This window comes from Canis lupus, chromosome 4 (assembly GCF_048164855.1).
Source record: "Canis lupus baileyi chromosome 4, mCanLup2.hap1, whole genome shotgun sequence".
NCBI lineage: Eukaryota > Metazoa > Chordata > Mammalia > Carnivora > Canidae > Canis > Canis lupus.
Window position 1 is genome coordinate 41,462,096 of NC_132841.1, and position 15,766 is coordinate 41,477,861.

At 38.6% G+C, this 15,766-nt stretch overlaps 1 protein-coding gene and 1 pseudogene across 10 annotated transcripts; both read right to left on the reverse strand.

Moving 5' to 3' along the window:
- Window positions 1-1,824: 1,824 nt before the first annotated feature.
- Window positions 1,825-15,728, reverse strand: NPM1 (nucleophosmin 1). Of its 10 annotated transcripts, none has more exons than XM_072824176.1 (12): window positions 15,402-15,728; window positions 13,313-13,392; window positions 12,632-12,751; window positions 12,213-12,306; window positions 11,796-11,902; window positions 11,621-11,688; window positions 8,877-8,934; window positions 8,442-8,525; window positions 7,344-7,445; window positions 4,175-4,249; window positions 3,436-3,536; window positions 1,825-2,197 (listed from the first exon to the last, which is right to left on the reverse strand). In XM_072824176.1, exons 1-11 carry the CDS (start codon window positions 15,457-15,459, stop codon window positions 3,492-3,494), a joined length of 891 nt encoding a protein of 296 aa, XP_072680277.1. In that variant the 5' UTR covers window positions 15,460-15,728; the 3' UTR covers window positions 1,825-2,197; window positions 3,436-3,491. The 10 variants fall into 10 exon arrangements, with proteins under 10 accessions (XP_072680277.1, XP_072680282.1, XP_072680276.1 ...); XM_072824181.1 differs by lacking the exon at window positions 3,436-3,536 and adding an exon at window positions 4,647-5,994; XM_072824175.1 differs by having other exon boundaries at window positions 8,877-8,952; window positions 11,796-11,896; window positions 15,402-15,613.
- Window positions 8,259-8,352, reverse strand: LOC140632781 (U6 spliceosomal RNA; annotated as a pseudogene).
- Window positions 15,729-15,766: the final 38 nt, after the last annotated feature.

Below are 15,766 nucleotides of genomic sequence, written 5' to 3' on the forward strand. Positions count from 1 at the left end.
TTTTCAAATTTGTGCGCAGATTAAGTGTTTTGGAATTCTATCAATTTTTTTAAAAACATTAAGCATAAAAACGTTCTTTTAAAATAGTACTTTCCAATGAAATTAAGAACAATGAACATTTGCCATTTTCAACTGAATCTCCATTAAAGATATAATAAAGAGGAGCTAGGGATCCCTGGGTGGCGCAGCGGTTTGGCGCCTGCCTTTGGCCCAGGGCGCGATCCTGGAGGCCCAGGATCGAATCCCACATCAGGCTCCCGGTGCATGGAGCCTGCTTCTCCCTCTGCCTGTGTCTCTGCCTCCCTCTCTCTCTGTGACTATCATAAATAAATAAAAATTAAAAAAAAAAAAAAAAAAAAAAAAGAGGAGCTATAAGGACAGACACTCTGTAGAGGAAACTGAATAATCAATGAAGAAAATCAAAACCTAAAGTAAATGACTAGAAAGGACACCTAAAGCCTGGCAAGTAGCATTAGAAAGAGCGTATTACTACCAACCCTTCCCACCCTCCAAAAAGGTTACTCTCCAGGCATCCGGCTGGCTCAGTCTGTAGAGCATCTGACTCTCAATCTCAAGGTCATGAGTTCAAGCCCCACACTGGACGTGGAGCCTACTTCAAAGAATAAAATAAAAAATGTTACTCTACCAAAACCACTTTAAAGATTAAAAGGCAGATAGGCATCTGCTCATTCCCATCAATGTATCTGGAACTACAGCCTAATCAACAAGAGCAATCCTCTTCATCTATATAAAAGATAGACTGAGAGGGTAAAAAAAGAAAAGAGCATAAACAATGCACAGGGTGAAAAGAGATTAAATATGTCCCCAAACACCCAAGAAGAGTATTTGAAGTCAATAAAAATAAAACCAACACAAATTTGAAGATATTAAAGTCTTTTCTCTTAGAAGTTTAAACAAAAAAGGAATGGTAAGGAACATCCAAGAGAATGAAACCAAAGGCCCAAGAACAGATACAAGTTAAGCAGGAGATAATGGCCCCAAACAGGAAGAGTCTGGAGAACAGACCCAATCTACCCAGGGCCTAGAACAAGACACATTATAGAATTTCAGAAGACCAGCAATAGGCCAATCTTAATCAGTTCTCAGGAAAACTGGTCCTATACAAAAGAACACCTGAAAATGGCAAGAGACTAAGCCAAGAGGCACAATTAAAATCCTGAGAAAAAGATTTAGCAGAATTAACTTATGTCAAAAACTGACTTTTCAGACTGAAAGTACTCAGAAAAATATTTCCTCCATATATTGGCAAACTACTAGAGACACCAAGGTAAAACAAAAGGAGCAACAGTATCTAACTACAACCGTCATGTAATTAGCATGTGGTAAAATTGATAAAGATACCAGAGATTAGCCCCTGATTGTCCTCATGTAACCACCGCTTGCAATAAATTAATCTTTCCCCTGTGGATCTAAAAATGTATAAATTATGTGCTATTTTGGGCAAATTGAGAAAACAGTCAACAGAATTCATTTTTCTGTTCTAGTTCAGATGAAGAGCCCATGTTGAGAAAAGCAGCTGCAAGGTCTTCAACATGCCAGATTCTACCAGTAAAAACTGGGTTTAAGTGGATAGGTGGTCTGACTACACATCTGGAAACACGCTTGCATGGTCATAATTTATCAGTGTTATCAAGAGGTAGGAAATTTTAAGCATTAAATGAAAAATAGAGAAACACAACTGAGAGGCACAACTATTTGAAGGGGGAGGGCAGGGACTGTTTCTCGGGATTTCAGGATATTAATTTGATACTTTTAACTAAGTACATTTATTTCTTTGACAAAGTATAAGAAGAGTAAATAATAGAAAGAGAAACAGTGCTACTTTATTAAAATACTGAGTTTATTTCACATGTATATTTTTGTCTCCCCACCATTTCCATTTGTCTGACCACCACTACTACTATGGCCTATCATAACATTCCATACATACTTAAAACCAAGCAAAGGGTGGAGTTCCATCTTTAAAAACTAAACAGGCATTTTGGACAACACATTCTTGGCAATGGAACCTGGACAACATTTATCAGACACGGTAGGGAAAGTTCTCACTCTGCATTATAAAAAGGACAGCCAGATATCAACTGTTACAGAAATGAAAGAAGACGGAAAATTTTAACAAACTGTTTAAACTATTTTCTTAAAGAGACTTCCTCCACTGCCAGAGATCTTGAATAGCCTGGAAAAAAAAAAAAAAATGTGGTTAAAGAACCACAACACTTCATAGACACCAATAAATTAAACCACAGCTCTTTGTACAGTTCAATGTATCTATCTTTCATCCTACCACCAAAAAGGTTCACTCTAGATAATTAAGAACTAATTTCAAGGAAATGTATACTCAGAATTTAATTTCAATAACCTCAAATCAAGCATAACATGTCAATCTTTGTAGGCAGAGGTACTAGTATGTATTTAACAGCTTAGATAAACAAAATGGAAGAGGTGAGGCCAGTTTGGCCAAATGTTGCCTCAATGTCCTATACTTTAGAGCTGCCAGATTTAGCACATAAAAATATAGAACACACAGTTAAATACATTTATCTAAGATTATGGAACACATACTAAAAACTATTTACTTAAAACCAGATTAACTACTCAGATTTGCTCTTATCTGATTTGTTAAAGCACTTAACACCCATCTTCCAAGACATAATCTGCTCTTCATTCTTAAAATCTAAGGATTCAAAATGTCAACTGACAAAAAAGAACATCCTTGTTCTGTCCTTTAACACATGAAATCTGTAACTTGTTCTCATGCTAGTATTAACATCCATGTAAGAATCATTCTTCAAATGACAGTCTCAATTTATTAGTTAACCACTTTAAATTGGTTTTTACTAGCCAAATCCCCATAAGCAGTTTTCACAAGAAAAACTGCATAAGCAATGAAAAATTGTATACATTGTGACCTGTTATCTGTAGGTATGTCAAAAAAACATGAGGCATTTACAGTTTGAGTATCTGTAATAGTAAACTGAACTATTCCTTAGTATTTCATCCTTGCACTTGAAAATAGGCTTTCAGTTTTAGACTCAGAAAATACTTCTGATAGCAGTGAGTTTAGTCATTTCAGCTGCAAGACTAATACTGTGTGGAAGGCCTTCACAACCTTGATTATCTTTCCCTAAATTCTTAACCACGGTCTTTGACACTAACTGGGAGTAATCATTTGTCTTATACTTCCTTGTTAGTAAATGCAGATTCACATCTTTCCACTATTTGCAATACAGAACAATTTCAACAATTGCATACTCTGGTTTCACAAGGATTTTTGTTTAACAAATGTCTACTGTTCAGAAACTTCACAGAATTCACACTTGCATTTTGGAGTTTAATACACACAGAACACTCTCTTACAGAAGAGTGTAAAATTGAATTTCATCTCACAGCCATATCAATAAAGGCTGAACTCACCAATAATAGTAAACAGTGCTGAAACACTTCAAACTGGACCAAAGTAGTGCTGCCACTTAAGTCACGTAAGTACTAGGTAACTGGCAGAAAAGTAGCTCATACTGAAAAAAGTTGAGGTATAGGGATTCTTGACAAAAACCATTTAACACAGAATGTTCTACGTATACAAAGGTGCCTTTGCAACCTTACCTGTTTTTACATTTTCCTTTACAATCTGAGTCAGCAACCATAAATACAACCATAAAAGTAAATCACGAATTTTTTCTATTGAGAAAATAGCATTTAAGAAATATAAAATTCAACAGCTGACTCAAGCTAATATTTGAATATTTACTACAATTTGGCTTCTTGCTTCCATATTTTATACCTCAGGTTGTTTTCAGCAAAATGTGCTTCCTATAAGACCTACAGAGAAAATGGTCTTCTCTGCCAACTCAAAAGAAAGCAGAAGTCCAGACTACAGGTACTCAAATGGAGCAGCAAGGAAATCAGATGATTTCCTTAGCCAACAGAGTACCAAAAGTAAAGTGAATTCAGTAACCAAGAGATAATTTTATAGAAAAACCTGAGAAAAATGTACTAGAGTTATCTTCTCAAATTCTTACAAGTTTCCAGGTATTTAATCTGAAGTATTGTTTGTGGTTAGGAACCTTTTAAAAGAAGCCAACACTTAAACTAAAAATCATAAATAAGTCACAAAAAATTAGGATTTAGTCACATCTCCTAAAAATTCAGTTACCTCTTGGTCAGTCATCCGGAAGCAATTCTTCACATAATTGATGAACTTGGCTTCCACTTTGGGAAGAGAACCACCCTAGGAAACAAAAGCATTAATAATGTTAATTACAGAAATACTGTTTTTGAGATACTATGAAACTCCTCACAGATTTTCATGCTATTACATGGATCATTGGTTCACTCTTTGTCCCTTCAACTCTTCATTTTAATACTTTGGTTTTAGGCCCAGAAACACCTACTGGTAACAATATTTAAAACCTACGTCTTGGGCAGCCTGGGTGGCTCAGCAGTTTAGCGCTGCCTTCAGCTCAGGTCGTGATCCTGGAATCCCAGGATTGAGTCCCATGTGGGGCTCCCTGCATGGAGCCTGCTTCTCCCTCTGCCTTTGTCTCTGCCTCTCTCACTCTCTCATGAATAAATGAATAAAATAAAATCTTTAAATAAGTAAGTAAATAAGAATTAAAAAATAAAACCTAGGTCTTTCATTAAGGAGGGCACGTGAGGGCAGCCCCGGTGGCGCAGCAGTTTGGTGTCGCCTGCAGCCTGGCGTGTGATCCTGGAGACCGGGGATCGAGTCCCACATTGGGCTCCCTGCATGGAGCCTGCTTCTCCCTCTGCCTCTGAATAAATAAAATCTTTAAAAAAAAAAAAGGAGGGCATGTAATGTAATGAGCAATAGGTATTATCTAAGACTAATCACTGAGCATTACCTCTGAAACTAATAAACCATATATTAACTGGATTTAAATAAAAAAAAGGGGGGGCACCTAGGTCTTTCATAGTACTCCTATAAATAAGTTCATTAGTTTTAAATTCTCTCAGACCATTCTAAAAACACAGAACATAAGCTACAGTTGATACTCTTCAGGAACTCAAAATATGTCAACTTGACTGCTTGCTCTACTATATAGCACCCAGAACCAAATACAAATTTATACCCCTTTTTGAGTACCATATACAAAGAATCAAAATTGCTTAATCACTTAATACTTAAGAACCTAGATCCAGCACAACCGTAACCTGGGAGTCAGTCAGTTCAGGGCATATATGAAGTCGAATGGGGGGAAAAAATTAGTCCCACATTTCACTAACCAAAACTTGGCACCTCCTTCAATTATGGACACAGGGAAGAAATCACAACATTATTAATACAACTCATTTTCAAAATAGTTCATCACCAAACACTTTCAAATGCTGCAATTACTGCAAATATCTTGATGTGTTCATATTCATCACTACTTTTGAATTATCTTAATACTAATTATAAACCTTTTGTTTCCTCTTTTTGTAACTAAATTTTAATTTTCCTCGTAACCTAAATCTTCTATGCATTTTAACAAGATCAAGGTTTCAGAATGCCAAAGGAATCAAGGCACAAAATAGGTTAAGATCAGAAGTATGGTTAAGATCCTTAAATTGCCTCTGTAACCTAGAAAATAAACCTCACTGTAAATCCCATTTTTAAATTATTGTCACATACATTCTTATTTGATTCATTCAAATATTTATTGAGCAGCTAGGGAGACACAAAGGCGATTAAAACATGGCCAAAGAGGTAAAGCAAATGCGCAAATCATAGAAAGCAAAGTGTAAGGGGTCACTGAATCACAGCAGTCAAAAGAAAAGTGCTTTAGGAGATCAAGAATGAGATTGCTTCCAGCCTGGAAGGGGGTGTGGGTGGGTGGCAAAACAGGAAAGGGATTTGAGACTTCAGTCTGGATTGTTGATGACAGTCAGTATGGACTATATTTGTCTCTCCTTTTCCTCTCTCCCCAGCTTTGGGTTTATTTTACCAGTAGTGCCCAGGACTGTTCAATTCGCCTGTAATTAAACCAAGGAGATAGGACCATATTAAAATGGGGGGGGGGGGTCTAAAAAATGTCATTTCAGCATTGTATGAAAGGGATAAAAATAAAACAGTGATACCAGAAGCTAGAAAGGTATGCAGTAGTACTAAAGCAAAAACCAACAAACACATTTTGGTTCTAAAGGTTTCCCAACTGACTCATCACTGCACAAAAAAATTTACTGAAACCAAGTAAACTTATAAAGCAAAGGAAAAACATGGGGAAACAGAGAGTCAGCAACTTTTCCTCACCATCCCACCTTTACTCTGAAGTCCGAGTTTACTAGGTTTAGTAAGTTTAGTTTCTCAATCAAGTAAGTAGCAGGTAGAGAGCTAATTTCTTCTCACATTTCCATTATTTAAGACAAAATGGTAACTAAATATAAGCGTTCAGACATTCAAGATATTACCATATATAACTGGTAATTTCTTGGTATAAAGAGCAAATAAAGGGATCCCTGGGTGGCTCAGCAGTTTAGCGCCTGCCTTTGGCCCAGGGCGCAATCCTGGAGTCCCAGGATCAAGTCCCACGTCAGGCTCCCGGCATGGAGCCTACTTCTCCCTCCTCCTGTGTCTGCCTCTCTGCCTCTCTCTCTCTCTCTCTCTCTCTCATAAATAAATAAATCTTAAATTAAAAAAAAAAGAAAATAGAGCAGATAAAGATTCAAATTTGTTGGAAAATGTTTGACTAAAATCAGTCATGAATAATTATTGTACTAACCCATCAGCAACCAAGCAGTTTCCACTTTTCCCACAGCCTGTAAATTTATAGAAGACTCAAACGCCCTCTGCTGGTTCTATAGCATATTACAACTAAAAAAAAAACTCATTGAACTCCTTTTAACATCTAAGGTCAGAATTAAGCTTAAAACCAACTTACTGGTCTTTTATATATATATAAAAAAGTACATATATATATATGTAACTTCAAGTACACACACACACACACAAAAATGTCAAGGTGAGAAATGAATACAAAAAACATGTTTCTGAAAAAAGAAAAAGCATAGCACAAAAGGGGCAAGATTTCAAGATTAAAAAAGTAAGGAACAATCTAGTTCCAAAGCCATCACAATGGTATTACTCTAAAAGAGGAGGGACAGGACGCCTGGGTGGCTCAGTGGTTGAGTGTTTGCTTCAGCTCAGGGTGTGATCCTAGGGTCCCAGGATACAGTCCCACACGGGGCTGGCTTCCTGCATGGAGCCTGTTCTTCCTTCTGCCTGTGACTGCCTCTCTCTCAAGAATAAATAAAATCTTAAAAAAAAAAAAAAAAAAAAAGGAATAAAAAAACCCATCTAGGTTTTAAGATCCTTTTATACTCACTTTTTCTATACTTGCTTGCATTTTTGCTTTAATGTCTTCTACAGAACTAGGTCCTTTCGGTGTTTTGGGAGTCTTTTCCTGTTTTTTGAAAGATTCTTGACCCTGAAAAAAAAAAAGATTAAGGTTCAAAAGGACATAAAGGGGTGTCTCTTACGACCCATCCTACCTACCTGGATTTTCTCAAGAAAAATCATTCTTATTTACAATCCTTCCTTGTAAAAAATATAGAGTTGAGTTGTTTTAAATAAACATCTCAACAATTGTTTCTTATTCTTAATATATCATTCCTGAATAAAAACAAGAATAGTTTGAGCTTGCTTTTTATATTCAACATCATATCAGATCAGTTCTACACTTGTACACCATCAAAATTGAAACCAGAAGGCCCCAAGAATGAAGCAAGTAAATGTACCTTGATATGCCTTAGGCCCATCCCATAGCTTCTAATAATCTCCAAGCTGGGGTACTATGGCTCTTTTAAGTTGCTAGATTCTAGTACACAGCCAGAGTTGAGAAAACTCTATGCCATAAAATACTTTAAAAAACTCCTTACAGGACACAACTGTTTATAGTGCAATAAAAAAATTTTTGTTGGCATCCTCCACTAGGGGATGGATCCTCCACCAACAAACACAATGTTTTATATATGTATTTTCTATTGGAGTTTGACTTACCAACATATAGTATAATACCCAGTGCGTATCCCCTCAAGTGCCCCCCCTCAGTGCCTGTCACCCAGTCACCATCCCCCCACCCACTTCCCCTTCCACTACCCCTTGGTTGTTCCCCAAAGTTAGGAGTTTCCTGTTTTGTCACTGTGATATTTCCCACTTACTTTCTCTCCTTTCCCCTATAATCCCTTTCATTATTTTTTATATTACTCATATGAGCGAAACTGTATAATGACTGTCCTTCAAGAATATGGAATGCTTCATGAATTTGCACAGGCACCATGCTAATCTTCTCTGTATTGTTTCAATTTCAGTATATATGCCGCCGAAGCGAGCACACCAACAAGCACACTTTAGCACTTTAAGATATCAATTAAAACTTCTAACTACTTCAGTGAAGGTTGTGGTTTATGTGTATGCCACTTACTTTTGTTCTTGGTGTTGATGGTTTTGAGTCTTTTCCATTCTGGTTTGATTTTTGTGCATTTTTGGCTGGAGTATCTCGTATAGACTGCAATTAGAAATTAATCTTAATCAATGCTCTCCTACACATAACAGACATATGAGTCCAAGTAAAACAGCCCCAAACCACTTAAACAAAAGCAATCAGGGTAAGACAAAACAATCATTCTGACAAAAGGTATTAAGGGCTATGAAAGTGGGAGAAGACCACAAGGATAAAGAAAATAGATCACTATTAGGAAAATTTTTAAGATGAAAATCCTATTCAGGACTAATTTAAGTACAAGATCAACAACTCCTCCCAAACTAGCTTTTGTTAACTACAAAACAAAGCAGTAAAAAATTTCCATTTCTGTTACTAGCTATTTCTGTCAGCCTTGTACCACTGTGTTGTACTTACTTTCTTTACTGGAGCCTTTTCTTCAGCTTCCTCATCATCAAAATCATCATCATCATCACTACAAATGAAATGAGTCCTTATTATTTTTAAAAAATTTTTAATTTAAATTCGATTTGCCAACATAGAACACTCAGGGCTCATCCCATCAAGTGCCCATCACCTATCCCCCCACCCATCTTCTCTTCTACAACCCTGTTTCCCAGAGTTAGAAATCTCATGATTTGTGTCCCTAATTTTTCCTCACAAGGAGTCACTATTACTGATCCAATGCACTCATAAGCCTGTGTAAAAATTGGATGAAACTCCAAGTTTAGTCAATCAAGATGTTAAGAATTTCAAACTTTTGAGGATTGACAAAAAGAATTGGAAGCAAGGGTCTCAAAGAGCTATTTGCATGTTCATCTTCACAAGTGGAAGCAACCTAAATATCTACTAACAAATGCTAAGAAAATTATCATTTATATATTTAAGGAAATATTCAGGATTTTTGGATAGTTATTAGAATATTGCAATTTTTAAAAAAGATTTTAGAATGAGAGACTTCCAAGGAGATTTCCTCCGCTGAGCAAGGTGCCTGATACAGGGCTCTATCTCAGGACTCTGAGGATCATAACCTAAGGTGAAATCAAGAGTCAGACACAATAGACTGAGTCACTTGGGTATCCCTAGAATATTCAGTTTTAAAGGAAATCCTGTCACATGGATGAACCTTGAGAACATACTAACAAACATGATAGTCATGGAAAAGACAGACATAGTGTATGATCCCACTTAACGAGGCATCAAAAGTAATCTTTTCCTCTATAGAACCCAAAAGGAGATTGGTGGTAGCCAAGGGTTGGAGAATGGTGGAAAGGAGTTTTCATTCAGTAAGTAAATTTTCAGTATTAATAGATGAAAAGACTTTAGGATCTATTAAACAACAATATAATTAACACTCAACTGTACACTTCAAAAATGGTTAAGATAATATTGTATTTTTCTTACAACTAAAGTGGATAAAAAACTTAAAAATGGAAGTTGTAGTTTAAAGAAACTAAATAGAAACACATGTTCACAGATCAGGAGAAATATTCTAAGGTGGCAACTCTCCAAATTAATCTACGATTCATCACAACCCCTAACAGTCCTAGGTTCTCTGTAGACATTGATCCTACAATTTGTATTAAAATTCAAAGAACCCAAAAGCAGCCAAAAACAATCTCGAAAAAGTAACATAATTGGAGGATGCACTTAGTGTTTTAAAAAAAAAAAACCCACAAAAATGACAAAGCAACAGAAATCAAGACTGTTTTACCAGCATCTAAGGATACTTAATAAAACCAAAGAGTCCAGAAACAAACCCATAATTCATCGTAATTATTCTCAACGACACAGTACTGTCATCCAATGGCGAAAGACATCTAATAAACGGTGCTGGGACAACTAGAAATCCACACACAGAATTTAGGTTTGTCCCCAACTTCATACCATATACAAAAATGGATTCAAGATGGATCAAAGATTTAAATATAAGACATATAATAAAGGTTTCAGAAGATTTGGCAATGGCTTATTTTAACACCAAAAGCACACAAGCATCAAAATAAACTGGACTCCATAAATCATTAAAAACATAAAAAATTAAGCTAATAGGACACTGGATGATTAAAAACTTTTGTGCAAAGGATTACACACTCACGCGAAAACACAGCCCACAGAACGGGAGAAAGTACTTGTGAATTCTTTCTGAAAAGGAACTTGTAAGAGCTTTTTTGTTTTCCGACAACTCAGTATATCAAGACAAGTAAAGGGGTAGTTGGGTGCCTCAGTAAGTTAAGCATCTGCTTTCTGCTCAGGTCAAGATCCCAGGACACTGGGATGGAGCCTCCAGTCAGGTTTTCTACTCAGCGGGGAGCCTGCTTCTCCCCCCTCTGCCTCTCTCTCTCTCATGAATAAATAAATAGCACTTTATTGTGTAGTATGCATTTAATTTTACCTTAGCCTGATCAAGTTTAATAAACCTATCACCAAATAGTTTCCAAAAAAAATCTCAAATCCTTCATGAAAATCTTCTTTCAGAATCTCATTTTATCAGTAAGGACCAAAGAACTATTAGCCAAAATCCTTTGTGGGATAAAAAAAATCATTAAGTGACAACTTACAAAATGAAATGTCGCTGGAGCCATCCGGATTCTTTCTACCCAGATCACTTATATACTGTTTAGTAAAAAATCTTACCAGCAGACTTGTCATCACGTGTTTATTAAATCTTCCTCAGGAAAAAAACTCATCTAGTCAAATACATTTGGGAAACACCGCATATTCTTTTTTTTTTTTTTTTTTTTTATGATAGGCACACAGTGAGAGAGAGGCAGAGACACAGGCAGAAGGAGAAGCAGGCTCCATGCACCGGGAGCCCGATGTGGGATTCGATCCCGGGTCTCCAGGATCGCGCCCTGGGCCAAAGGCAGGCGCTAAACCGCTGCACCACCCAGGGATCCCGACACCACATATTCTTCTGAAAATTTGCAACACACTGCATTTTAAAAATTTTTTAAAAGATTTTATGAGCTACGCAGCTGTCCCACACTGCAGCATTTTAAAGGCTCTTAAATGCCAGCATTTTTAAATTCAGCTAATTTAATTCAAAGTAACAGCCAATGACCATTTACCCTTTTTAAGTATTGCTTAATTTCAAAGATGATTATAATTTTCATAAACTACTCTCCATACAACTGTCAAGCTTCTAAGATCACACTTACTCTTCATCATCGTCGTCGTCATCGTCGTCGTCGTCATCATCTTCATCAGCAGCAAGTTTTACTTTTTTCTTAAAAAAAAAAAAAAGTTCATATAAAAATACGTACATATATGTACCCATGAACAAGTGCTGATCTTAATCACCAAAACTAAAGGCCAGGATAAGATAACCTATACCTGTGGAACCTTGCTACCACTTCCAGGGGCAGAACGCTTTCCAGATATACTAAGAAGTTTCACATCCTCCTCTTCTTCATCTTCTGACTCTGCATCTTCCTCTACAGCTAGAACAAGTTTATTTATTAGCCACTACTAGAATTCAACCAAGAAGCAAGAACTCAGGAAAAAAAGGGCATAGCATACAGTAATGAGCATTTAAAAATGAAGATTCTACTAGAAAAATAGCAATTAGGGAACAGAAATTTTTTAAAAACGAATTTTCGGGACTCCTTGGTTTTCAAAAAAACAAAACAAAACCTTTTCTAGTGATAATCTCCATTTAAACAATTATAAAGACAATAGGTCTAGCACACATTACAAAATTCAAATTGGGAACAAAGAAGAGAATAAATAGCATAATACCTAATAACATACCTACTAAGTGCTGTCCACTAATATGCACAGGACCGGAACCACACTTCAACCGTAAGACCACAGGTGGTGTTATTTCAAAGCCCCCAAGGGACACCTAAAAATGATAAACTTTTAAGGTTAAATGTTTGGTATAAAAACCTGTTTGTAAGAGACCTAGAAAAATGTTTGTGTTAGACAGGCATTACAGGCAAATGCATAAGCCAAATGAACCAACCAGCAAACCTGTTTTATCACCTCTGACAAATAGCAAACCAATATGTTCAAGAGTTATCATTCAACCCCACAGTGATGCAGCTGCTACTAAAAAAACACAAAGGAAATTCCCCCCTTTTAAGTCCTTGGTGTAACCTAAACAACACCTACCTTAATACAATAGAATTAGACCTTGACATAAAATCCAAAAGTCTCAGCGCCCTTACCGTTGGCTGTACAGACATTTTCAAAGTTGCCAGAGTGACTTTAATTGGACTGCCTTCATAATTCATTGCCTCTGCTTCAACAATGTGCAATTCATCCTTTGCACCAGCTCCCAAACTGACCTGTGAACAAAAATACTTTAAGTTCCTATTTTACAATCCCCCCAAAATTTGCCTTCTAAGAAAAAACTAAGCAATTATAAACCTATTATTACCACTAACAGAAAACTTATCGGTGCACAATGTCATCTTCAAGTTTTAGGTTGCCTTGCCAACCAATTTTTCATTTGAACAAACGCAGCAAATATATTTAATGGCATAGTTTTATCTGCTACCCACAGAATGGACCACCTAACATCTACTGTCCACCTATTCTAAGTTAGGCAGTAAGGCTGCAGGCCCCACTATGGAGGACAAAAAAATAAAATTTATCACTGCCCTAAAGGGCTTTTTCTAATGCAGCCAGAGAGGCAAAATACACAAATATGGAAAGTTGAACAGTAGTGTGACTCAACTTCACATTACCAAATGAAAAGTAAAGATGCCAAGTTTTATAGTACAGGTACAAGATCATGTATTTATAACACTCAGTTATAAACAATACTACTATGAAAATGTTAAGTCACACAAATAGGAATAGGAATCAAGAAAGGTCAAGTAGTTTATTTTGGAAAGTTTCAGTACCGTTCTTAAAGATAACTGGTGCTCATTTTCATCATTATCCACCTTAAAGTGGTAATCTTTGTCAGCCTTTAGTTCACAACCTGTAAATCAAGGGAAAAAAGCAACAGAGAAAAATGACGCTGAAACTTAAGTGAGGATAACCGAAAGGTAACAGTTAATTTGTGACCAAGTTTCCCACTATTCTAGCTATCAGTAGGCAATGCAGAGGTAGCTCTTCCTGGATTTCTTGAACAGCAATGTCTAGAAACATCACGTAACATTTATACAGGGCTTTATAAATTCCACTTTCCAACTATACTATTTCATTTTCAACCACACTCTAGTTGTTTTTAGATAGAAACAAGCTCAAAGATCTAGTAAATCTGGATCTGGCAGTATCTGAAACGAAGTCTAATGTACAATATCGATAAACTTTAAAAAGGACTAATCACCTACCTACGAAAGAGAAGTGACCAATTTAGAAACGAGAATGGTTACACAAACACCTACAAGAACAGCCTGTATTCACAGGACATAAACTACAGATGTAAAAGACCCAAAACTTGCTAGAGGGGTCAATATTCCACCTTTGAAGTTAACAGAAATGATGTTCATTATGCTTAGAAATTATGTTTAAGAATAGATATATCCTAGGGATATTTCCCGTAGAAAAGATTAACACAAAAATACAGTATAAATTGACCAGAAACCCTAGCAATTCAAAAGGACTAGGAATAAAAGCCGTAACATATGGTGTAAGTTACCCACTCCCATCCCATCAATAGGCAAGTTGTTTCAAGTACCATCAGAATAACCTTTTAATTAAAGGACTCCATTTAATTGCCCTCTAACAGTTACTGGTACATAGATGTCTAAATGTTACCTCAATTAACAAATCTCAGCATGGTATATAAAGAAACGTGGGGGCAGGATTTGCACTTACTTCAAAGTCTGACAAAGATAGGGCTTCTGACAATTTCACTAAGATTGAAAACCAAAGCTGGCCTCTCTACTATGTATGTAACTGCTTTCTGGAGAGGGGAGGGGAAGATTCCAAAAACAGTACCAGCTCTTACTGAACCCCACACAAATTTCTCATCTTTTCAAAAAAGCTGTTTGCTCAAGGCCACAAGAAGGCTGTTTCCCCCAGCCTCCCTCCAAAAATCAACGCACCAGTTCTAGAGGCAAGGAAGGGTCTTGGTTTAGATCTACCCACTATTTACCTACAAGTACAAGCCCTCGTTAAGCCTCAAGCCTTCAGTTCTGAGCATCAGTCATGTGCAAAGTGGGCTGGTTCGATCTTTTTAACAACTGCTCTATAAATGAGAACTGCCATCACGGATGTTAAGGACTGAACAAAGACTTACAGAATCTTGGCTCTACCAGCCTCTTCACTTAAGATTTCCCGCCCAACAGCTTCAATTAAGCCCCAGGATGCCACGCTCCGTGGTGACAAGCCACCGGGGAGACCCGGATGTAGTGCCCACACCCCCTCCTTCCCCCAACCACGTGGCAACCACGTGCTCCCAGCGGTTGCGGCCTCCTCACGCCCGGCCGCGCCTCCCCTCCCCCCGCAACGGGCCGAGGCACCGGGGCTGAAACTCGGCCCTGAAGCTCCGCACTCTTGAGGCCTAGGGACAACGCGAGGCTCTAAATACCCTTTCCCCCAGAAAGGAAGCCCACGGCCCACACCGCGGACTCCCTCAACCTCCAGGACCAAGCCGGGGCCCTGCATCAAAGAGGCCGGCCAAGAATCCCAAGCCTGTACGAAACCACGCAGCTCAAGAGAAAATCAAGCCCGTGGCTCTACCGCGTGCCCCCAAGCAAAGCCGAACCCTCAGCCGGTCGGTTCTACGTTACCTCAGGCCCTGGGCCTGGGATCGTTCCTGCCCAAGGCTTCAGGCCGCCCCTCCTTTCACCGCTTCGTGCTCCTCTCTGGACCTCCCATCCCTTACGGGGCAGGGCCTCGGCGGCTCTCCTCCCTCCCTCGGGCCTCCAGCTTGCCTGGCTTACCCTCCCAGCCCAGGCCTCAGTGGGATTCCCGCCCCCCCACCCCCACCTCAAAGCCACCAGGCCCTGCCCGGCCTCACCCCACCCCCCCTGCACTTACCAAAAAGATAGTTCTGGGGCCGCAGGGGGCTCATGTCCATGTCCATCGAATCTTCCATGGGGCGGTGGCACGCACTTAGGTGGGAGAGAAGGCGGACGGAGACACACGACTACTGTTCCTCAGAACAGCCGCGCAGGACGGAATCACAGCAGGGAAAGGACGCGGGCTCCCTGCGCACATATATAGCACCGCGAAGATCTCGCGAGAGCTTTCCAAGTCCCGTCTCCGCGCGCGTGCTCGGGAGCCCCCCTCCCCTGACGGTCGCCCTCCCGCGCAAGCGCTCTTCAACTCCACTCCTTTCTACCTCGCCCCCCACCTCCTCCAGGTACTTCGCGGGCTCCCATGGAGCACGCGCACTCGTACCC

What these genes read in the sequence shown, in the direction of transcription:
- NPM1 (XM_072824173.1), bottom strand. Translation starts at nt 15,459, where the DNA reads ATGGAAGATTCGATGGACATGGACATGAGCCCCCTGCGGCCCCAGAAC. An exon ending in GTGGTAGCAAGGTTCCACAG is followed by an intron (nt 11,689 to 11,795) that starts GTATAGGTTATC and finishes TTTTTTTTTAAG; the next exon opens with AAAAAAGTAAAACTTGCTGC. An exon ending in AAAAGGCTCCAGTAAAGAAA is followed by an intron (nt 8,526 to 8,876) that starts GTAAGTACAACA and finishes TTCTAATTGCAG; the next exon opens with TCTATACGAGATACTCCAGC.